At 37.3% G+C, this 21,130-nt stretch overlaps 1 protein-coding gene across 10 annotated transcripts in view; it reads left to right on the top strand.

Moving 5' to 3' along the window:
• The window catches only part of LOC119041987 (membrane cofactor protein-like), a 198,446-nt gene that overhangs the window by 121,681 nt on the left and 55,635 nt on the right, over window positions 1-21,130 (top strand). For 4 of the 10 annotated variants that reach the window (XM_053667970.1, XM_053667978.1, XM_053667977.1 and 1 more), the window contains 2 exons: window positions 18,217-18,264; window positions 19,745-20,299. The exons of 4 other annotated variants lie outside the window; for them this stretch is intronic. In XM_053667970.1, the coding sequence (XP_053523945.1) occupies window positions 18,217-18,264; window positions 19,745-19,830 (134 nt within the window). In that variant the 3' untranslated portion in view covers window positions 19,831-20,299. Of the gene's footprint in view, window positions 1-18,216; window positions 18,265-18,864; window positions 18,980-19,744; window positions 20,339-21,130 lie in introns of those variants that run through there. 2 more of the 10 variants (XR_008392145.1, XM_053667972.1) reach the window with 2 other exon arrangements.

Raw genomic sequence — 21,130 nt, 5'->3', positions numbered from 1 at the left:
ATGAAATTTCTAACAAAATCATAAGAATGGTAGACTGAAGACTGAAGTAAACCAACTCTAATGGGATAATATATTCTCCAAAATAATTTTTTTAACCTGGTGAATTCTAGTTTTTTTAATTTATTTTTTATTGATTATGCCATTACAGTTGTTCTATTTCCCCCTTCATTCCCTTCCACCCTACCCTCCCATCCCCACCATACCCCCTTTAGTTTATGACCGTGTGTCTCAAGTTCTTTAGATTCTATATTTCCCATACTATTCTTGCCCCCCCCATCTATTTTCTATCTACTGTCTATGCTACTTATTTTCTGTACCTTCTCCCCCCTTCTGCTCCTCCCACTCCCCTGTTGCTAACCCTCCACGTGATCTTCATTTCTATGTTTCCACTCCTGATCTGGCTGTCCTCTTAGTTTGCTTTTGTTTTAGGTGTGGTTGTTAATAACTGTGAGTTTGTGGTCCTTTCACCCTTTATGTTTTTTTTTACTTCTTTTTCTTAGGTAAGTCCCTTTAACATTTCACATAATAAGGGCTTGGTGATGATGAACTCCTTGAATCTTATCTTATCTGAGAAGCACTTTATCTGTCCTTCCATTCTAAATGAAAGTTTTGCTGGATAGAGCAATCTTGGTTGTAGGTCTTTGGATTTCATGACTTGGAATACCTCTTTCCAGTACCTTCTTGCCTATAAGGTGTCTTTTGAGAAATCAGCTGACAGTCTGATGGGAACTCCTTTGTAGGTGACTGTCCCCTTATCTCTTGCTGCTTCTAGGATTCTCTCCTTCAGGTGTGATGACTAGGGCACAAAACAATGACAAGCAAGGTTCTAATTTAGAGTTTCCCAAGTTAGACCCTAAACCTGAACCAGATAGAGGGTTCTGTGTTCAAAATGACCTGGATGCACTAGCAGTTATATACACAAAATTAATGTGATAAACTTTTTCTTTGTAGTAGTTTCTGGGTAATCTGATAGTTTAAGTGCACAAACTATCTAGAGACCCACATGTGCTCAATTATCTTCAAACTGGTTTTATTTCTTTCTCAGATGGAGGACTTATTGCTGTGATTGTTCTTACTGTGTGTAAGTGTCCAAAACTTGGATGCTACTTAAAATATTAATGTGAAGAAGTACATTTTTAATGATATTTTTAGTTTTGTTAGTTTTTGTAGCTTGAAATTAAGTAAACCAGTCTAGACGTACCTGACCTTTTACATGATAGTTCACCTTGTGTTGGTGATTGTATATTCTTGTGTATTCTATATGTTCAGTTATCAACAAATCCTAAATAATACATGTATTTGCTCTCAAGGAGATTAGTCATATGAACTTGCATCACAAATATTATAAATTATGCAAGGATTCTTCTCTGGATTTCTATGGACTTTTAAATGATTCCGGGGAATATCATTTAGAGAGTGAAATGTCTACATAGAATATCAGTGTATATGTGCTTTAAAAATACAACATTCTGACCAGTGAAATATGACTAACATTAGTTTCTTCTGCTAGATTTTGAGCCCTGGTAATTATTTTTTAGAGTTACGTGTTTTTTGTTTTCTGGTTTCTTGTAGTTCTTGGCATTGCAGTAGTTGGCTCCTGTCTATACAAATATCTTTACATAAGGAAGAGAACATAAAATAAACATGTTTTCTTGAATGTTCTTCTCACTCCTGACGTACTTTTGTGCAGCTTTGGTTTGAACTCTGTATCCCATGCTGCCTTTACTCATGTGCCTGCATGAGTGTGCTATCAGAATTGCATTTTCTTACTAAAAATATTTTCCTCTACTTTTAATATCATTCTAACATGTGGTAATCTGTGCAGAGTTGCTCTAGCTGTTATAACTGTAAGAGGAAATTCTGTGGGGTTTGAGATTTAAGTTCTGCAGAAAATCAAGGATCACTCTAGGGCCTTCCCTAACCTAGGTCTACTCTATTTCCTACAGTGAGGTGGCCAAAACTTAATTTCAAAGAGTTCACTGTGGAGACTGACATTCCTACTCACTGGAATTTTTAGAATGAGAACTTCCATTGGTCTGTACAACTTAAGTAGTTGTAAGAAGCTATGTAGATGTCTTATTCAAATACTCAAATTGAATTTTTTCATTTAGAAATGTTACTTATACAAATTAAGCTGTGGAATTAAAGCAACAGTAATCGATTTTCCTCTCATGTTTTCTTAATTTACTAGGTTTCATTAAAACTGAAGGGTTAAACTTAAAGTTGCTGAGAGGGTTGACTTACCAAGGCACCTCATTAACTTCATCTGTCTTTTTATCTACAAAATTGGAAGATTAGAAAACATTTACAAATATATATCTTCTAAGGAGAATAGAATTTGTGAACATTGCACCTAAATGTTAATGAAATAATTTTCAATGTACTGAAAGATTTAGAACAACTACTGGAGCTTAGACCAAAATTGAAAAATTTTATTTTCAGCAGTTTGTTCTTGCCTGTCATTTTGGAGATAGCTTTAAAATCAAACTAATATTTTTAAGACTTTTTGATTTAGGAGTCTTATAATATGTCTTACTTTTATATTAATCATTGGTTATCTTTTTAAAATATTCACAATGCCTTTATTTGGATCTTAAATTTAGAACACATGAAATAGTTTTTTAAATAAAATACACACAGCAGTCTGAGTAGGAAGTGATTGTGGTGGAATGTTTTTACAATTCAAAAGGTTCATGTAGTAATACTTCTAAAAAAAGTGAAACAAAATAGTTTTGTGTTTCTCACTTTTTCTTTGTTTAAAACATCAGTGCATCAGAATACTTAATGGTTCTTTAAATAAGTATGAATCAAACACTCTAGCTACCATTCAGTGGCTCTTTTATTTATTTATTTTATTTTTATCTTTGTGTCTTTTATTTTTAAATTTATTTTTAATTGTTGTTCAAGTACAGTTTTCTGTCTTTTACTCCCATCCCAGCCCACCCACCCAACCTTCCCCACTCCCTCCCATTCCCAACCTCCTAGTTTTTGTCAATGTGTCTTTTATTCTTGTTCCTGTAAACCCTTCCCCTTTTCCCCTGAAATTCCCTCCCCTCTCCCCTCTGGACACTGTCAGCCTGTTCTCTATTTCAGTGTCTTTGGTTATATATTGCTTTTTTGATTGTTTTGTTGTTTAGGTTTCTGTTAAAGGTGAGATCATATGGTATTTGTTTTTCACCTCATGGCTTACTTTGCTTAGCATAATGCTTTCCAGTTCCATTCATGCTTTATGCTGTCATAAAGGGTAGGAGCTCCTTCTTTCTTTCTACTACATAGAATTCCTTGTTTAAATGCACCATACTTTTTGGACCCATTGATTTACTGATGGGCACTTAAGTTGCTTCCAACACTTGGCTATTGTAAATTGTGCTGCTATGAACTTTGGGGTGCATAGGTTCTTTTGGATTGGTGTTTCAGGGTTCTTAGGATATAGTCCTAGAAATGGAATTGCTGGGTCAAAAGGCAGATCTATTTTTAGTTTTCTGAGAAAATTTCATACTGTTTTCCATAGTGGTTGTACCGGTCTGCAATCCCACCAACAGTGCACTATGATTCCCTTCTCTCCACAACCTCTCCAACACTTGCTGTTTGTTGCTTTGTTTATGATGGCCATTCTGACTAGTGTAAAGTGGTATCTCATTGTGGTTTTAATTTGCATCTCTCCGATACCTATCAATATTGAGCACCTTTTCATGTGTCTGTGGATCCTCTGTAGGTCCTCCTTGGAGAAGTGTCTGTTCAAGTCCTTTGTCCACTTTTTAATTGGGTTGCTTCTCTTCTTAGAGTCGAGTCATGTGAGTTCTCCTTGTATTTTGTAGGTTAAAGGCTTGTCTGAGGTATCATTGGCAATTTGCTTTCCCTTACACTTGGTTCTTTTTTTATTTTGATACTGTTTTCTCTGGCCATGCAGAAGCTTTTTGTTTTGATGAAATCCCATTTGTTTATTCTTTCCTTTATGTTCCTTGCTCTAGGGGACATATCGGTAAAAGTGTTGCTGCATGAAATATATGAGATTTTCCTGTCTATGTTCTTCCTCTATGATTTTACTGGTCTTACGGCTTATATTTAAGTCTTTTATCCACCTTGAAATTATTTTTGTGTATGGTGTAAGTTGGTGCTCAAGTTTCATTATTTTTGCATGCAGCTATCCAGTTCTCCTAGCACCATTTGCTGAAGAGGCTATCTTTACTCCATTTTATGTTGCTGCTCCCTTTGTCAAATATTTATTGGCTGTAGAGTCTTGGGTTTATTTCTGGGCTCTCTGTTCTGTTCTACTGGTCCATGTGCCTGTTTCTATGCCAGTACCAGGATATTTTGATTATAGTGACCTTGTAATACAGTTTGGTATCAGGTATTGTGATTCCTCCTACCTTGCTCTTATTTCTCAAAATTGCAGCAGCTATTCAGGATGATTTATGGTTCCATATAAATTTTTGAAGTGTTTGTTCTATGTCTTTGAAGTATGTCATTGGTACTTTAACAGGTATTGCATTGAATCTGTAAATAGCTTTGGGTAGTATGGACATTTTGATGATGTTAATTCTTCCAATCCATGAACATGGTATATGTTTCCATTTGTTTGTGTCTTCCTTGATTTCTTTCTTCAGTGTTGTGTAGTTTTCTGCATACAGGTCTTTTACCTCCTTGGTTAGGTTTATTCCTAGGTATTTTATTTTTCTTGTTGCTATATCGAATGGGATTTTTTTCTTGATTTCTGCTTCTGCTGTTTCATTGTTGGTATACCAAAATGCCTTTGATTTCTGGATATTGACTTTGTATCCTGCTGTTTTGCCAAATCCATTTATTAGGTCAAGCAGTTTTTTGGTGGAGGCTATAAGATTTACTATGCACACTATCATGTCATCTGCAAACAATGACAGTTTTGTTTCCTCCTTTCCAATTTGGATGCCTCTTATTTCCTTTTCTTGTCTGATTGCTGTGGCTAGAACTTTCAATATTATGTTGAATAGAAATGGTAAAAGTGGACAACCTGGTCTTGTTCCTGATCTTAGTAGAAAAGCTTTTAGTTTTTGCCCATTGAGTATGATGTTGATTGTAGGTCTTTCATATATGGCCTTTATTATATTGAGGGATGTTCCCTTTATTCCCACTTTGTTAAGTGTTTTTATCATAAATGGGTGCTGTACCTTATCAAATGCTTTTTCCATATCTATTGTTAAGAACATATAGTTTTTGTCTTTGCTTTTGTTTCTGTGATGTATTACATTTATTGATTTGTGAATATTGAATCGTCCTTGCACCCCTGAGATGAATCCCACTTGGTCATGGTGTATGATCTTTTTAATGTATTGTTGGATGTGATTTGCCAATATTTTGTTGAGGATTTAAACACCTATGTTCATCAGCAATATTGGCCTGAAGTTTTTTTTCTTTATGTCTTTATCTATTTTGGGGATTAGGATGATATTGGCTTCATAAACGAAGTTCAGGAGTCTTCTATCCTTTTGAATTTTTTCAATAGCCTGTGAATGATAAAAGTTAACTCTTCATTAAATGCTTCGTAGAATATTCCTGTGAAACCATCTGGTCCATGGCTTTTGTGTGTCGAGAGTTTTTTGATTGCTGCTTCAATTTCTTCTGTTGTTATTGGTCTGTTCAGGCTTTCTGCTTCTTCTTCACTGAGTTCTGGAAGATTATGTTTTTCTAGAAATTTGGCCATTTCACCTAGGTTTTCCAATTTGTTGGCATACAGTTTTTCATAGTAATTTCTTACCATCCTTTGTATATCTGTGGTATCGTTGTAATCTCTCCTCTTTTATTTCTGATTGTGTTTCTTTGGGCCCTCTCTCTTTTCTCTTGATGAGCCTGCTTAAAGGCTTGTCAATTTCATTAGTCTTTTCAAAGAACCAGCTCCTGGATTCGTTGATCTTTACAATTGTGCTTTTGCCCCTATGTCATTTAATTCTGCTTTGATCTTGGTTATTTTCTTCTACTTGTTCTGTGCTGTCTTTGTTGTTGTTCCTCGAGTTCTTGTAGGCATGGGGTTAGGTTGTTTTTTTTTAATGTTTCTATCTTTCATAGGTAGGCTTGTATTACTATGAACTTTTCTCTCTAACTGCCTTCTCTGTGTCCCATAAATTTTGAATAGTTTTCAGTTCATTTTCATTTGTTTCCAGAAAGTTTTTGATTTCTTCACTAATTTCATTCTTGACCCATTCATTGTTTAATAGCATGCTATTCAATCTCCATGATTTTTGAGTGTTTTGGTTTTTATTTTCTTGGGGTTGGTTTCTAATCTCAGTCCCTTGTGGTCAGAGAAAATTTTTTGTATGATTTCAACTTTCTTAAATTTGTTGAGATTTGTTGTATGTCCTATCATGTGGTCTGTCTTTCAAAATGTTTTATGTGCATTTGAAAAGAATGTGTATTTAGCTTCTTTGGGATGAAGGGCTCTCTCTATATATCAGTTAAGTCTATTCATCTAGGGCTTTGTTCAATGCCACAATATCTTTGTTGATATTTTGTTTGGTAGATCTGTCCTTTTGTGACAGTGGGGTGTAAAAATCCCCTATTATAATTGTGTTGCTGTCAATATCTTTCTTGAAGTCCTCTAAGATTTTCTTTATGTGTTTGGGTGCTCCTATATTGGGTGCATATATATATTTACAATGTTTATGTCTTCTCGGTGGATTCTTCCCTTGAGTATTATGATATGACCTTCTGGCTCTCTCTGTATGGCTCTTTTTTTGAAGTCCATTTCATCTGATACGCATATTGCTACCCAAGCTTTTTTTTCCTGTCCATTTGCTTGCAAACTTTGTTTCCAGCCCCTCACTTTTAGTCTGTGTTGGTCTTTTGTCCGGAGGTGGGTATCTTGTAGGCAGCATATGTGTGGGTCATGCTTTCTTATCCATTCAGCTATTCTATATCTTTTGATAGAAGCATTTAATCTATTTATGTTTAAGGTTATTATTGGTAGGTACTTATTCATTGCCATTTTAATACCTGTGTTCCTCTCTCTCTCTCTCTCTCTCTCTCTCTCTCTCTCTCTCTTTCCTTAAAGCAGTCCCTTTAGCATCTCTTGCAGATCTGGTTTGGTGGAGGTGTATTCTTTTAGACTTCTTTTGTCTGAGAAGCTCCTTATTTGGCCTCGTGTCTTGATTGATAGCCTTGCTGGGTAAAGTAGCCTTGGTTGCAGGCCTCTGGTTCTCATTACTTGGAATATTTCTTGACATTCTCTTGGAGAATGGCTTGGAGAGTTTCCACTGGGAAGTCAGCTGCTAAACTTATCAGGGCTCTCTTGTATGTTACTTCCTGTTTCTCCCTTGCTGCTTTTAAGATTCTCTTTGTCTTGGAATTTTGCCATTTTAATTATGATGTGTCTCGAAGTGGGTCTCTTTTGGTTCCTCTTGATTGGGACTCTGTGTTTCCTGGATTTGTGTGACTGTCTCTCATCAAATTAGGGAAGTTTTCCATCATTCCTTTTTCAAATAGATTTCCATCCCTTGCTCTATTCTTCTCCTTCTGGTATCCCTATTATATGGATATTATTAGATTTTTATTATCTTGCATTTCTCTTAATCTCTCTTCATTCTTTCTGAGCTTCTTTTCCTTTTCTTCCTCTTTCTGGGTGTTTTTTTCTTCTTTGTTCTCAAGCTCACTGAACTGATCTTCCACTTCATTGATCCTCCTTTTGATTCCTTCTACTGTGTTTTTCAGTTCAGAAATTGTATTCTTCATTTCCTCTTGGCCCTTGTTGATAGTTTCTACTTCCCTTTTTATGTTGATGTAGTTTGCAGTCAGTTCATTGTAGTTCCCCAGTAGTTTCTGGTAATTCACTGTGAGCTCACTGAGCTTCCTGATAACCATTGCTTTGAACCCCATATCTGATAGTTGAGTTGCCTCTATTTCATTTAGCATTCTTTCTGAGGCTTCCTCCTTTCCTTTCATATGGGGTTGTTTCTTTGTCTTCCCATTGTATGTGAGACCCTTCTTGTTAGCCCCAGCTTCTTGAGTTGATCTGTTCTGGCTCCCTGGGTTCATGGTGTGAACTTCTGTGATAGAATATCTGTGAGATTCGGTGGTGCAGTCTTGATCTCCCAAGCTCACTGGTCTCGAGCTGTTGTGTAAGTTAGCTGTGTTTTTGTCCTTGGGTTTTGACTGTTGTTGGGCTTTCTGTGGTGGGTCCTTCCCACCACCTGGTTAACTGAGGGTCACTCTGTCTACCACCTCTTGTATTTTGTTGTGCTGGTGTGGGCAGTAGGGTTGAAGCTGGTTCTTCCATGTGTACAAGGTTTTGAGGATTCTCTCTTGCTCTTGTTCAGTTGTTGGTTCTGGGTAATCTCTCCACTATTTAGTTGTATTTCCAGATAGATCCTGGACTGAGGGTAGTGTGACTTCCACTCCCTCCTTCACCTTCTTCTGCTGTTATCTGTTGGAAGTTTCTTTGTTGTTGGATTTCCTCTTCCAGCAGATATCCTGGTGTTCACCACTTCCACCTGCTCTTCGTAGTGATCAGTTGGAGGGGGAAGGCAAAATGGTTTAATACAGAGAGAAATCATCCTATGATATTTACATTAGCATCAGGTAGTAAGGAGATAGGAGATTCTTTGGCCTTGTATACTGTTAACCGTTATATTCCACCCAACTAGCCACTTTTAAGAAAGGATGGAAAGAAGATAAGACTCTTGTTGGGGAGGGAAGGATTGTGAGTTGGATCTAGAAAGCAGTGAGGTTGTGGGAGGTCAGATTCTGAGGTAAAGTGAGAGTAAAGGATAGTAAATAGGTGTAGTGTCTGAGAGAATAGAGTTAACCACTACAGTAATAGAGTTCAGGAGACCATGAAGTGGGCTAAGATCTGGGAGGGCTGTTGTGTAGTGTTTACAATTGTATGGAATAGCTATTGTTTACAATAACATTAGAGCAACAATAATATTACACAATCTATGAGATCTGGATAACAAGAGTAGGGAGTATAGGACCTTGAGTAGTGTTCTAATGGAACACAAGTGAAGTGAAGAAGAGTAAATTAGCAATACATTATGATAGAGAGAACTGTGGAAATCTGTTAAACTATACAATATAACCAGCCAAGCAAAGAAGACTAAACAGAAAGAAGAGGAATACAAAAATAGTATTAAAATAAAAGATGTAAGAATAATGATAAAAAATAATACAAATATGCAATAACTTGCACATTCTCTGTAATAACAAAGTGAAATGTGTCTCACTTTCTCAGCTGTTTGGATGCCCACTCTTTTGGTCTAACGCTGGTCTTTTCACAGTTTCAGGTTTTTTTGTTTCATTTGAGGGTATTTAAAAAGAGAAAAATGAAGAGGAGGAGGAAGGAGGAATAGATGAAATTGGAATTAAGTGGCCTGTGTGGGTTTCAAACTGTCCAAACCAGTTTTGCTACTCTTGTTGGCTGCAGCAGGCTGAGGGGTGATTGGTTTCACTTTTCTCCCTTCCTGATCCTCACTCAGTGAGCCTGGAGCACACTCTCTCCAAGGCTAGTCTAGCACCTCCCAGCCTTCCACAGAGCACACTCTCCCTGGGTTTTGGGCATGTGCACTCAGGCCAGGCTGCCACCTCAGGAGCACTGCCTGGCTGGATGGAGAGGTGTCCAGAGTCATTGCTGCAAGAAAATTCCCAAAACAATGTCTCTTTTTACACTTTTTCTTTCTGAGAAATTCCTCCTACTCAAGTCTGCCTCTTTACAGTGGCCTGGCCTCTCATACAGCCTAATTCTCCAGCCAGACTAGGGACTATCAGGGTCAGGGCCCCTCACTGCATGACTCTCAACTCTCCCCAGCCAGTGTGCACAGACTCTATGGGTACTCACAGCCCCTGTGTGTTTGCCACTTAATCCTTATTCTCCTCTCTGGGACTTCAAGCAACCAGTTCTCTCCTGGTGCTGCTCAAACCTTCTTTGGCCAGGGAAGGAGCCATGGCCCAACTCTCTACCAAGAACCCTGTGGCAGACCTGGTCGGGCCTGTGGCTGCAGCCACCCAGATCCTTGTGCTGATCCTTGGGCCCTTATTTTTCTGAAGCACTGTTCTTACAGTCTGGTTTTTCAATGACCACTACAATATTTGGTCTTCTATTTTCATACATGCTGGGCTACTGTTGGCTGTTTGCTCTGTTCCTCCATAGATAGGCCAGGTTTTTCTCCCATGTGCATGGGGGGAGTAGAATCCACTCCCTCCTGCCTCGCCACCATCTTCCCTGTTTCTCATTTGCTCCTTTGACATAAACAGAGGTTAAACTCAAGAGCAGAGATGCGTGTCCTGCTGGCAAATCTGGGTTCTTGAATTTCATGGTTATGGGACTGTAACCAAGCACCTTTGTCCCTTTGCCTTGGCCTTTTTCTCTCCAAAGTAGAGACGCTGATCTAGGCTTGTTGAGGTCCCCCAGTGAGATAACTGTCAATCGCTTAGTGCCAGCACCTTTGTATGGCTGAATAACACCCCATTGTATGTTTATTCCACAATCTGCTTATCCATTCATCTGCTGGTGAACATTTGGGCTGTTTGCACCTCTTGGGTATTGTAAGTCCAGATGCTGTGAGCATACCCATGTATATACTTGTCTGAGTCCTTGTGTTCAGTTATTCTGGGTATTTACCAAAAGGTAGAATTGTGAGGTCATATTATAACTCTACATTTAATCTTTTGAGGAACCTACAAATTGTTTTCCACAGTGGCTGAACCATTTTACATTCCACAAACAATGTTTGAGGGTTCCAAGTTCTCCATGTCCTCATCAACGTGTTATTTTCCTTTAAAAAAAGTATGAACCTCCCACTGTTGTAAAGTGGCAAATTATTTCTCTAATGACTAAGAATGTTGACATCTTTCCATGCACTTGTTGGCTATTTGCATATCTTCTTTGGAAAAATGTCTATTCAAGTTCTTTGCCCATTTTTTATATTGAGTTGTTTGTCTTTTTATTGAGTTTTGACAGTTCTTTATATATTCTGAACACTAAGCTCTTTTTTTTGTATTGATTATGCTATTACAGTTGTCCCATTTTTGCCCCTTCAATACCCTCTGCCCTGCACACCCCGTCCAACCCACATTCCCCCACTTTAGTTCATGTCCATGGGTCATACATATAACTTGTTGGGCTTCTACCTTTCCTATACTATTCTTACCCTCCCCCTTTCTATTTTCTACCTACCATTTATGCTACTTATTCTCTGTACCTTGTCATACTCTCTTCTCCTCCCACTGCCCTGTTGGTAACCTTCTATGTGATCTCCATTTTTATGTTTCTGTTCCTGTTTTACTTGTTTGCTTAGTTTGCTTTTGTGTTTGTTTTAGGTGTTTTGGTTAATGATTGTGAGTTTGCTGTCATTTTACTGTTCATATTGTTTTTCTTCTTCTTCTTAAGTGAGTCCCTTTAACATTTTACATAATAAGGGCTTGGTGATGATGAACTCCTTTAACTTGACCTCATCTGAAAAGCACTTTATCTTCCCTTTTATTCTAAGTGAAAGCTTTGTTGGTTTGGGCAATCTTTGATATAGGTTCTTGCTTTTCATAACTTGGAATACTTCTTTCCAGCCCCTTCTTGCCTGTAAGGTGTCTTTTGAGAAATCAACTGACAGTCTGATGGGAATTCCTTTGTAGGTGACTGTCCCCTTATCTCTTGCTGCTTCTAGAGTTCTCTCCTTCATTTTAATCTTGGTTAGTATAATTATAATGTGCCTTGGTGTGTTCCTCCTTGGATCCACCTTCTTTGGGACTCTGAGCTTCCTAGGCGTCTATTTCCTTTTCCAGACTGCAGAGTTCTCCTTTATTATTTGTTCAAGTAACTTTTCCACTTGTTGCTCTTCCTCTTCTACTTCTGGTACTGGTACCCCTATAATTTGGATGTTGGAACATTTAAAGATGTCCTGGAGGTTCTTAAGCCTGTCCTCATTTTTTTGAATTCTTGTTTCTTCATTCTATTCTGTTAGTTTGTTTCTTCCTTCTGGTTGACACTGTTGATTTGAGTCCCAGTTTCCTTCCCATCACTATTGGTCTCTGTACATTTTTCTTTATTTCACTTAGCATAGCCTTCATTTGTTTCATCTAATTTACAACCAAATTCAACCAATTCTGTGAGCATCCTGTTTACTAGTGTTTTGAACTGTGCATCTGTCAGGTTGGCTATCTCTTCATCACTTGGTTGTATTTTTTTCTGCAGCTTTGATCTGTTCTTTCATTTGAGCCATTTTTTTTCTTGATGCACCTGTCACATATGAGGGGTGGAGCCTTCAGTGTTCCCAGAGCTGGCTAACCCACATGGCTGTGTCGTGATGCTGTATGTGGGGAAGAGGTCCAAGAGGGAGCAATGGCACTTGCTCCACTCTCTGCTGTATTTTAATCACTTCCCACAAGCAAATTGGTCCCTTCTGGTGCCAATTCCCAGGTGGGTGGTCTTGCATATGTTCCAGGACCCTGTCAGTTTCTCCAACTAATTCTCCTGTGAGGCAGGGTGTTTCTTTTGCTGCCGCCTCAACCCCACTAGGTGTTTTCAGACAGTGGTTTGAGGCTTTATTTCCCAGGGCTGGAACCCTGGGTTGGTGAGTCCATCTTGCTCCCCAGGTGTTTCTCCCAGTTTATCTACACATGAATGTGGGACCACCCAGTCTGTAATCTGCCACCTTGCTGGGTCTGCCAGCTGCTGCCTTGAAAGCCAGCTGCATCCTTGCATGCCCTGCTCTACAAGCTGCAGCCTCACTGGATCCACCAGCTGCCACCTTGCCTGCTGTGGTCCTCCAGCCACTGCCTTGTCCAGGCTCCCCTCCTGCTAACAGTCAGGGTAAATGCCTTCTTTAACTCCTTGGTTGCCAGACTTCCATGCAGTTCGCTTTTCTGTCAGTTCTGGTTGGTTTTTTTTTGGTTGTTTATTTCTTTTGTTTTGTTTTTTAATTTAATTATTTTTTAACTACAGTATTCTTTCTTTTACTCCCATCCCAGCCCACCCCCCCGCAGGCCTTAACCTCCCTCCCATTTTCACCCCCCTTAGTTCTTGTCCATGTGTCCTTTATACTAGTTCCTGTAAATCCTTCCCCTTTTCCTCTGAAATTCCCTCTCCTCTCGCCTCTGGTTGCTGTTCCCCTGTTCTCTATTTCAGTGTCTTTGTTTTTATTTTGCTTGCTTGTTTCTTTTGTTGTTTAGCTTCCTGTTAAAGGTGAGATCATATGGTATTTGTCTTTCACCGCCTGGCTTATTTCATTCAGCATAATGATTTCCAATTCCATCCATATTTTAAACTGCTGTTGTCCTATTTTGGGTGTGGGAGGAGGCACAGTGTGCCAACCTACTTTTCCATCTTAGATTAGGTGTCTTTATATCTGTTTCTACACATTCACATCCTTAAATGTGTAGATACACATATCTTAGTGTTCTTTTCTTTTTGTTAACCAGAAATAAAATTATTCTATTCATGTTTTCTAAATCTCTCACGTTTTACATTTACATCTTAGACTGAGATTGTATTTAGATTTACTCCCACCCTTTTAACATGGACTTTAGTATATACCACATTTATTTATCTATTTTAACCTCAGTGGTCATTTATATGTGCATGAGTTTCACATGAACAGGTAGTGGGTTGGTTCAATTTTTTTCTCTAATGATTATATGAATTTTGCCTTATTATAAAAGCTGTAGGTCTTCCCCATGCTGAAATTATATAAAATTTTCAACCATGTGCTCTGATTGCATTCTCTGCATTTAAATTCTATTACATCTGAGATTGGTATATGCATTCATTATCTTCTCTCCAGCTATGTGAAGTGCCAGCTTTTATCAGACATGAAATTCATAGGTGTTCCAGTTGTTTCTCTGTTCATTGAACTCTGCCCATGCCTGTGCCAACCCCAAATCTTTTATTTTTTACTGTAGTACTATGACATGCCTTAATATGTGGCAGAACACTTTCTTCTCAGAAATGTTCAAACCACTCATGCTATTATTTGCTGATTAACTTTAATTTTATTTTATTTTTACCATTTTAACCATTTTAAGTTTACATATCAGTGGCATTAACTACATTCACCTTGTTGTGCTACCATCACTTCTATATTCCAAAACTTTCTCATCTCAAGTTAAAACATTATACCCATTAAACAATAACTCTCCATTTTCTCCTCCTCCCAGCCCTGGCAATTGTTCTTCAATTATCTATGAATTTAACTATTTTGGCTTATTTCACTTAGCTTAACATTTTTAAGGTTCATCTACCTTGCAGTGTGTATCAGAACTTTATTCCTTTTATGATTAAATAATATTCCACTGTTAGTATATACCACATTTTTTATCCATTCACTTCATTATAGGCATTTGAATTGTTTCCAACTTTTGGCTATTTTGAATATGCTTCTCAGAATATTGGCATTTGAGTAACTGTTTGAGGCCTATTTTCAACTTTGGGGGTTGTACACCCAGGAATAGAAAAGCTGGGGTATGTGCTAGTTCCCTGTTTACTTTTTTTATTGATTATGCCATTATTTTTGTTCTATTCCCCCCTCCGTTCCCCTCCATCCTGCACACCCCTTCCCCACCATCCCCTCTTTACTTCATGAACACATGTCTCAAGTTCTTTAGATTCTGTATTTCTGCTACTATTCTTACCCTCCCCCTATCTATTTTATATCTACTGTGTGTGCTACTTATTTTCGGTACTTTCTCCCCCCTTCTCTTCCTCCCACTCCCCTGTTGCTAATCCTCCATGTGATCTTCATTTCTATGGTTCACTCCTGATCTAGATGTCCTCTTAATTTGCTTTTGTTTTAGGTGTGTTTGGTGATTACTGTGTTTGCTGTCCTTTCACTGTTCATCTTTTTTATCTTCTTTTTCTTAGATAAGTCCCTTTAACATTTCATATAATAAGGACTTGGTGATGATGAACTCCTTGAATTTGGTCTTATCTGAGAAGCACTTTATCTGTCCTTCCATTCTAAATGAAAACTTTGCTGGATAGAGCAATCTTGGTTGTAGGTCTTTGGTTTTCATGACTTGGAATGATTCTTTCCAGCCCCTTCTTGCCTGTAAGGTCTTTTTTGAGAAATCCGCTGATAGTCTGATGGGAACTCCTTTGTAGGTGACAGTCTCCCTATCTCTTGCTGCTTCTAGGATTCTCTCTTTCATTTTAATGTTGGCTAATGTAATGATGATGTGCCTTGGTGTGTTTCTTCTTGGGTCCAACTTCTTTGGGACTCTCTGAGCTTCCTGTATTTCCTGGAAGTCTATTTCCTTTGCCAGAATGGGGAAGTTCTCTTTTATTATTTGTTCAAATAACGTTTCCACTCATGACTGTTCCTCTTCCCCTTCTGGTACCCCTATAATTTGAATGTTGGAACGTTTGAAGGTGTCTTGGAGGTCCCTAAGCCTCTCCTCATTTTTTTTGAATTCTTGTTTCTTCATTCTTTTCTGTTTGATCATTTTTTTCCTTCCTTTTGGTCTACTCCCTTGATTGGCGTCCCAGTTTCCTTCCCATCACTATTTGTTTCCTGTGCATTACCATTCATTTCAATTAGTTTAGCCTTCATATGGTCCTCTAATTTGTGACTAAAATCAACCAGTTCTGTGAGGATCCTGATGACCAGTGTTTTGAACTGTGCATCTGAAAGTTTGGCTATTTCTTCATCGCTTAGATTTATTGGCTCTGGGGCTCTGATTTGTTCTTGAGCCATGTTTTTATCTGTTTGTGCCTGTTACGTATGAGGGGAAGAGCCTTAGTTGTTTACCAGTGCAGGGCCACCCAGGTCGCTGGTTTGTGATGCTGTATGTGGGAGCGGCGTCAGAGAGGGAGCAATAATGGTCCTCTCCGCTAGCCCAGTCTGTCCCACCATTTGCCTCCGCCTGTTTATCTGAGCGGAAATATGCAAGCCCACCGCCCTGCCTCATGCAGTCTCAATGCTCGTCTCTTCACTGGTTTATCTGCACGCAAATGCCCGACCAACCATAGATAGCCAGCTGTGCCTCTTCCCTTGTCCGCTCATAGCTAGCCTGCACCTGGGATTCACACCTTTGGCTGCCTGAGCACCACCTCCGTGCAGGATCTTTTTGGCTACCCGGTCCGCTGCTGGCTTTGCCCCCTTACCGGTTTAGCTGAGCGTTTCGTTGTTTTCGGACTCTATGTTGTCAATTTGCTGTGTGGTTTGGTAGTTTATTATTATTAAAATTTTGTTGTTTTTAGATTTGGTTGTGCAAGGATGCGAGGTGTTTCCACCTACACCTCCATCTTGGCTGAAGTCCGACCTCTAGCTCCCCAGCTCCGGAGCTCAGCATCCACTGAATCCTGTCTCCACATAGCCCCCTGTTTACTTTTTGAGCAATAGCCACAGTGTCTTCCACAGCAGCTGCACCAATTTTACATTCCCACCAGGGAGCCACAAAGGTTCCAATTTCTCCACCTCTTTTCCAATGCTTGTTATTTTCTGCTTTTTGATACTAACCATCCTCATGTCTATGAAGCACTATTTCTCTGTGGGTTTTATTTGCACTTTTTAATTATTAGAGATTATGTTTTCATGTGCTTATTGGTGTTTTGTATATCTTCTCTGGAACCATGGCTATTCCAGTCCTTGAACATTTTTGATTTTGGTTATTTTCTGCTATGAACTTTTAGGAGTTCATTATATATTTTGGATGGTAACCCCTTATCAGATGCATTATTTGCAGCTGTTTCCCTCCATTCTATGAATTGCCTTTTCACTCTATAGATTGTGACCATTAATAACCATTTTTAGTTTTGATGAAGTCATTTATTGATTTTGTCTTTGTCATCTGTGCTTTTGGTGTCACATCCAAGAAATCATTGTCAGGCCCAAAATCATGAAGCTTGTCCTCTATGTTTTTTTCTAAGAGTTTTATAGTTTTAGCCCTTATATTTAGTGCTTTGGTCCATCTTGATTTCATTTTTGTATATAAGGATAAAACTCCATTCTTCTGTATGTAGATGTTTCAAGAACCTTGTTGAAAAGATTGCCCTTTCCCAATTAAATGTTCTTAACACCCTTGGGGACAATCACTTGATTGCAAATGTGAAGGTTTATTTCTGAGCTCTGTATTCTGTTCTGTTGATCTGTTTGTATTTATGCCCACACCACTGTATTTTGATTATTTTAGCTTTTGAGTAAGTTTTAAAACCAGAAAATGTGAGTTCTCTCAACTTTACTCTTCTATTTCAAGATTGCCTTGGCTATCCCAAGTCCTTTGAGATTCCATGCAAATCACATGTTGGATTTTTCTATTTATATAAAATGCATATTCCAGATGGTGATAGGGGTTGCATATGATCTGTAGGTTGCTTTGTGTAGTATTAACATCTTAATTATCTCAAATCTTCCACTACATGAACACAGGATATCTTTTCATTTATTTATATTGCCTTTTATTTCTTTTAGCGACACTTTGTAGTTTCCAGGGTAGCAGTCTTTCACCTCCCTGGTTAACTTTCTTCCTAAATATTTCACTCTTTTTTGATGCTATTGTAGAGCTGTTTGCTCAGTTTCCTTGGTTTGTTTCTTGTTAGTATATAGAAATGCGACTGTTAGTGTATAGAATTTCAGGTTACTGCCTACAACTTTGCAGGGGACAAACTTGTGAAATCCAACTGAGGAGTGTGTGGGCATATGTATGAATCTAATTTCTACAGGTTCTACTTAAAAATCATATTATCTAATACAGAGATCATTTTATTTCTTCCTTCCCAATTTGGACCCTGGTTTTCCTCGCCTAAGTACACAAGTTATAACTTTCAACATTATGTTGAATAAAAACAACAAACACAGTTATCCTGCCTTGTTCCAGATCTTAAGAGAGAAACTTTCAGTCTTTCAGCATTGAGTATGATGTTAGCTGGCAGTTTTCATAAATGGGCCTTTTTATGTTCAAATTTCTCTGTATTGCTGAATACCCTCTAAATCATCTATTAAGCCCTCTTGTATTTTTTAAGTAGAATTACATCGAATTCATAGGCTAATACTGACAATACACTACTGATAAATTTGCATGCTGTACCACAGAATATTGTCACAGAAAATATTACTAGGGAGGAGAAAGAATGCTGATGACATTGAATATGAATCAATAATATAATAGCACTTTAAATAGAAAAATTAATATAATTTGTATAAGAAAAATGAAATTCTAAAAGATTTTATACAGAGGCAAAATATCAAAACCTTTAATTTAGAAGTCTGTAAGTTTTATATTTACTTCTTTTTGTGAATTATTTTTATTTTTTCTCTCTTCTAGGAAATTCCACTCAAAGTAATGAATCACCAACTGACAACAACAGTTTAGGTATTATTTTCATTATAAATAACCCTGCATTATGAGATCTTAGAGTTCTACAATGAAATATTGCATTTCAATTCTCTGTAGTTACACAAGAAACAACCTGGCACAAATGAGTGATGATTGACATTTGTACTCATTTTAGTAGTGCAGATACCATGACATATGTAAGCAGTAGTATGTGTAGACACATGTGGATAATACAATTTTTAAGAGATGCCTTAAATAAGGATTCCTAATAAGGTGAAGTAATGTTCTCAATTGCTGTGATTATTTGTAGGTTAAAATGACAAAACCTGACTTACTCTCCATGTGACAGTGATACTTTGTAATGGCATTTTTAAAATAAAATTTCTTTCTATTCATACTTTGTATATGTAGGTCTTAGAGTACTTCAAGTTGGATTAGTTATTTTCTAAGTTAGGCTTCACTGTGCAGGTTCACAAAGTTCACGCAATATATGTTAAAGGAAATGATAAAATACAGTTGTGACAGTTAAATGAAGGATAAGGAGTTTTGATGAGTAAATGAAGAAAAATATGTATTACTTTTCTTTACATTAGACTAATTTAGCAAGGTTTATCTTTTTATGAAATGCACCTTCAGGCTTGTTCTGTTTTTCCTGTGAGCACTGCAGCCAAACTATCATTGTGCCAGTGAATCCAGAGCCATCCTAAGATGCTACACACTTGATCATTTTTATGAAGTGACAAAAGCAGAGGTAAACCTGAAATTATATTCTGTGACTTATAGACATTTAATGAAATTGATGGCAGTTTGGAAACAGAAGCTGTAGTGGCCAATGTAGTGGCCAATCTACATTTTAAGATTTGGTAGGATTATTTATTACTTTCTGGATACTAAAAAAAACAGAACTGCATATTTCAGTTTCTAATTATAATTTATCCATGTGCCCTGGTGTTTCATTTTCATTCTTAGAATGTTCTTGGTAAGACTGTGTCTTCTTTTGGGGAGTGGGGTACATGAGGAAGTATTAATGATAAGATGACATATTGTTTGTGAAGTTTGCAAACTGTGTCTGTGTAATCAATTAATAGAACTTCATTTATGACTTATCCCATAGGCTCACTTTTGGGGAACAGTATAAATGAAAATCTAACAAAATCATAAGAATGGTAGACTGAAGACTGAAGTTAAACAACTCTAATGGGATAATATGTTCTCCAAAATAATTTTCCTCTAACCTAGTGAATTCTAATTTTTATAACCAGGTGTCGTGACTAGAGCACAAAACAATGACAAGCAAGGTTCTAATTAAGGGTTTCCCAAGTTAGACCCTAAGCCTGAACCAGATAGAGGGTTCTGTGTTCAAAATGACCTGGATTCACTAGCAGTTATATACAATAAACTAGCCTAATAAACTTTGCTGTAGTTTATGAGTAATCTGATTAATGTTTAAATGCACAAACTATCTGGAGACCACATGTGCTCAATTATCTTCAAACTGGTTTTATTTGTTTCTCAGGTGGAGGACTTATTGCTGTGATTGTTGTTACTGTACGTAAGTGTTCAAAACTTGGATGCTACTTAAATCAAAATATTAATGTGTAGAAGTGCATCTTTAATGATATTTTTAGTTTCGGTAGTTTTCGTAGCTTGAAATTAAGTAAATCAGTCTAGAAGTACCTGACCTTTTACATGATAGTTCACCTTGTGTTGGTGATTGTATATTCTTGTGTATTCTATGTGTTCAGTTATCAACAAATCCTAAATAATACATGTATTTGCTTTCAAGGGGATTAGCCATATGAACTTGCATCCCAAATATTATAAATTATGTTAGGATTATTCTCTGGGTTACTATGGACTTTTTAAATGATTCCAGGGAATTGCATTTAGACATTGAAGTGTCTAGATAGAATATCAGTGTATATGTGCTTTAAAAATACAACATTCTGACCAGTGAAATATGACTAACATTAGTTTCTTCTGCTAGATTTTGAGCCTTGGTAATTATTTTTTAGAGTTACATGTTTTTTGTTTTCTGGTTTCTTGTAGTTCTTGGCATTGCAGTAGTTGGTTCCTGTCTGTACAAATATCTTTACATAAGGAAGAGAACATAAAATAAACATGTTTTCTCAAACGTATTGATGCTTCTCACTCCCAACATACTTTTGTGCAGCTTTGGTTTGAACTCTGTATCCCATGCTGCCTGTACTCATGTGCCTGCGTGAGTGTGCTATCAGAATTGCATTTTCTCACTAAAAATATTTTCCTCTACTTTTAATATCATTCTAACACGTGGTAATCTGTGCAGAGTTGCTCTAGCTGTTATAACTGTAAGAAGAAATTCTGTGGGGTTTGAGATTTAAGCTCTGCAGAAAATCAAGGATCACTCTAGGGCCTTCCCTAACCTAGGTTTACTCTATTTCCTACAGTGAGGTGGCCAAAACTTAATTTCAAATAGTTCACTGTGGAGACTCACTGGAATTTTTAGAATGAGAACTTCCATTGGTCTGTACAACTTAATGAGTTGTAAGAAGCTATGTAGATGTCTTATTCAAATACTCAAATTGAATTTTTTTCATTTAGAAATGTTACTTATACAAATTAAGCTGTGGAATTAAAGCAACAGTAATTGATTTTCCTCTCATGTTTTCTTAATTTACAGTAAAACTGAAGGGTTGACTTACCAAGGCACCTCATTAACTTTATCTGTCTTTTTATCTACAAAATTGAAAAACAGGAATTTAGATTAGAAAACATTTACAAATATATATCTTCTAAGGAGAATAGAATTTGTGAACATCACACCTAAATGTTAATGAAATAATTTTCAATGTACTGAAAGATTTAGAACAACTACTGGAGCTTAGAACAAAATTGAAACTTTTTATTTTCAGCAATTTGT

This window comes from Artibeus jamaicensis, unplaced genomic scaffold, assembly GCF_021234435.1.
Source record: "Artibeus jamaicensis isolate MK-2021 breed Jamaican fruit bat unplaced genomic scaffold, CSHL_Jam_final contig_475, whole genome shotgun sequence".
Taxonomy (NCBI): domain Eukaryota; kingdom Metazoa; phylum Chordata; class Mammalia; order Chiroptera; family Phyllostomidae; genus Artibeus; species Artibeus jamaicensis.
The sequence above is the reverse complement of the archived record's forward strand: the minus strand, read 5'-3'. Positions and strand labels throughout refer to the sequence as shown.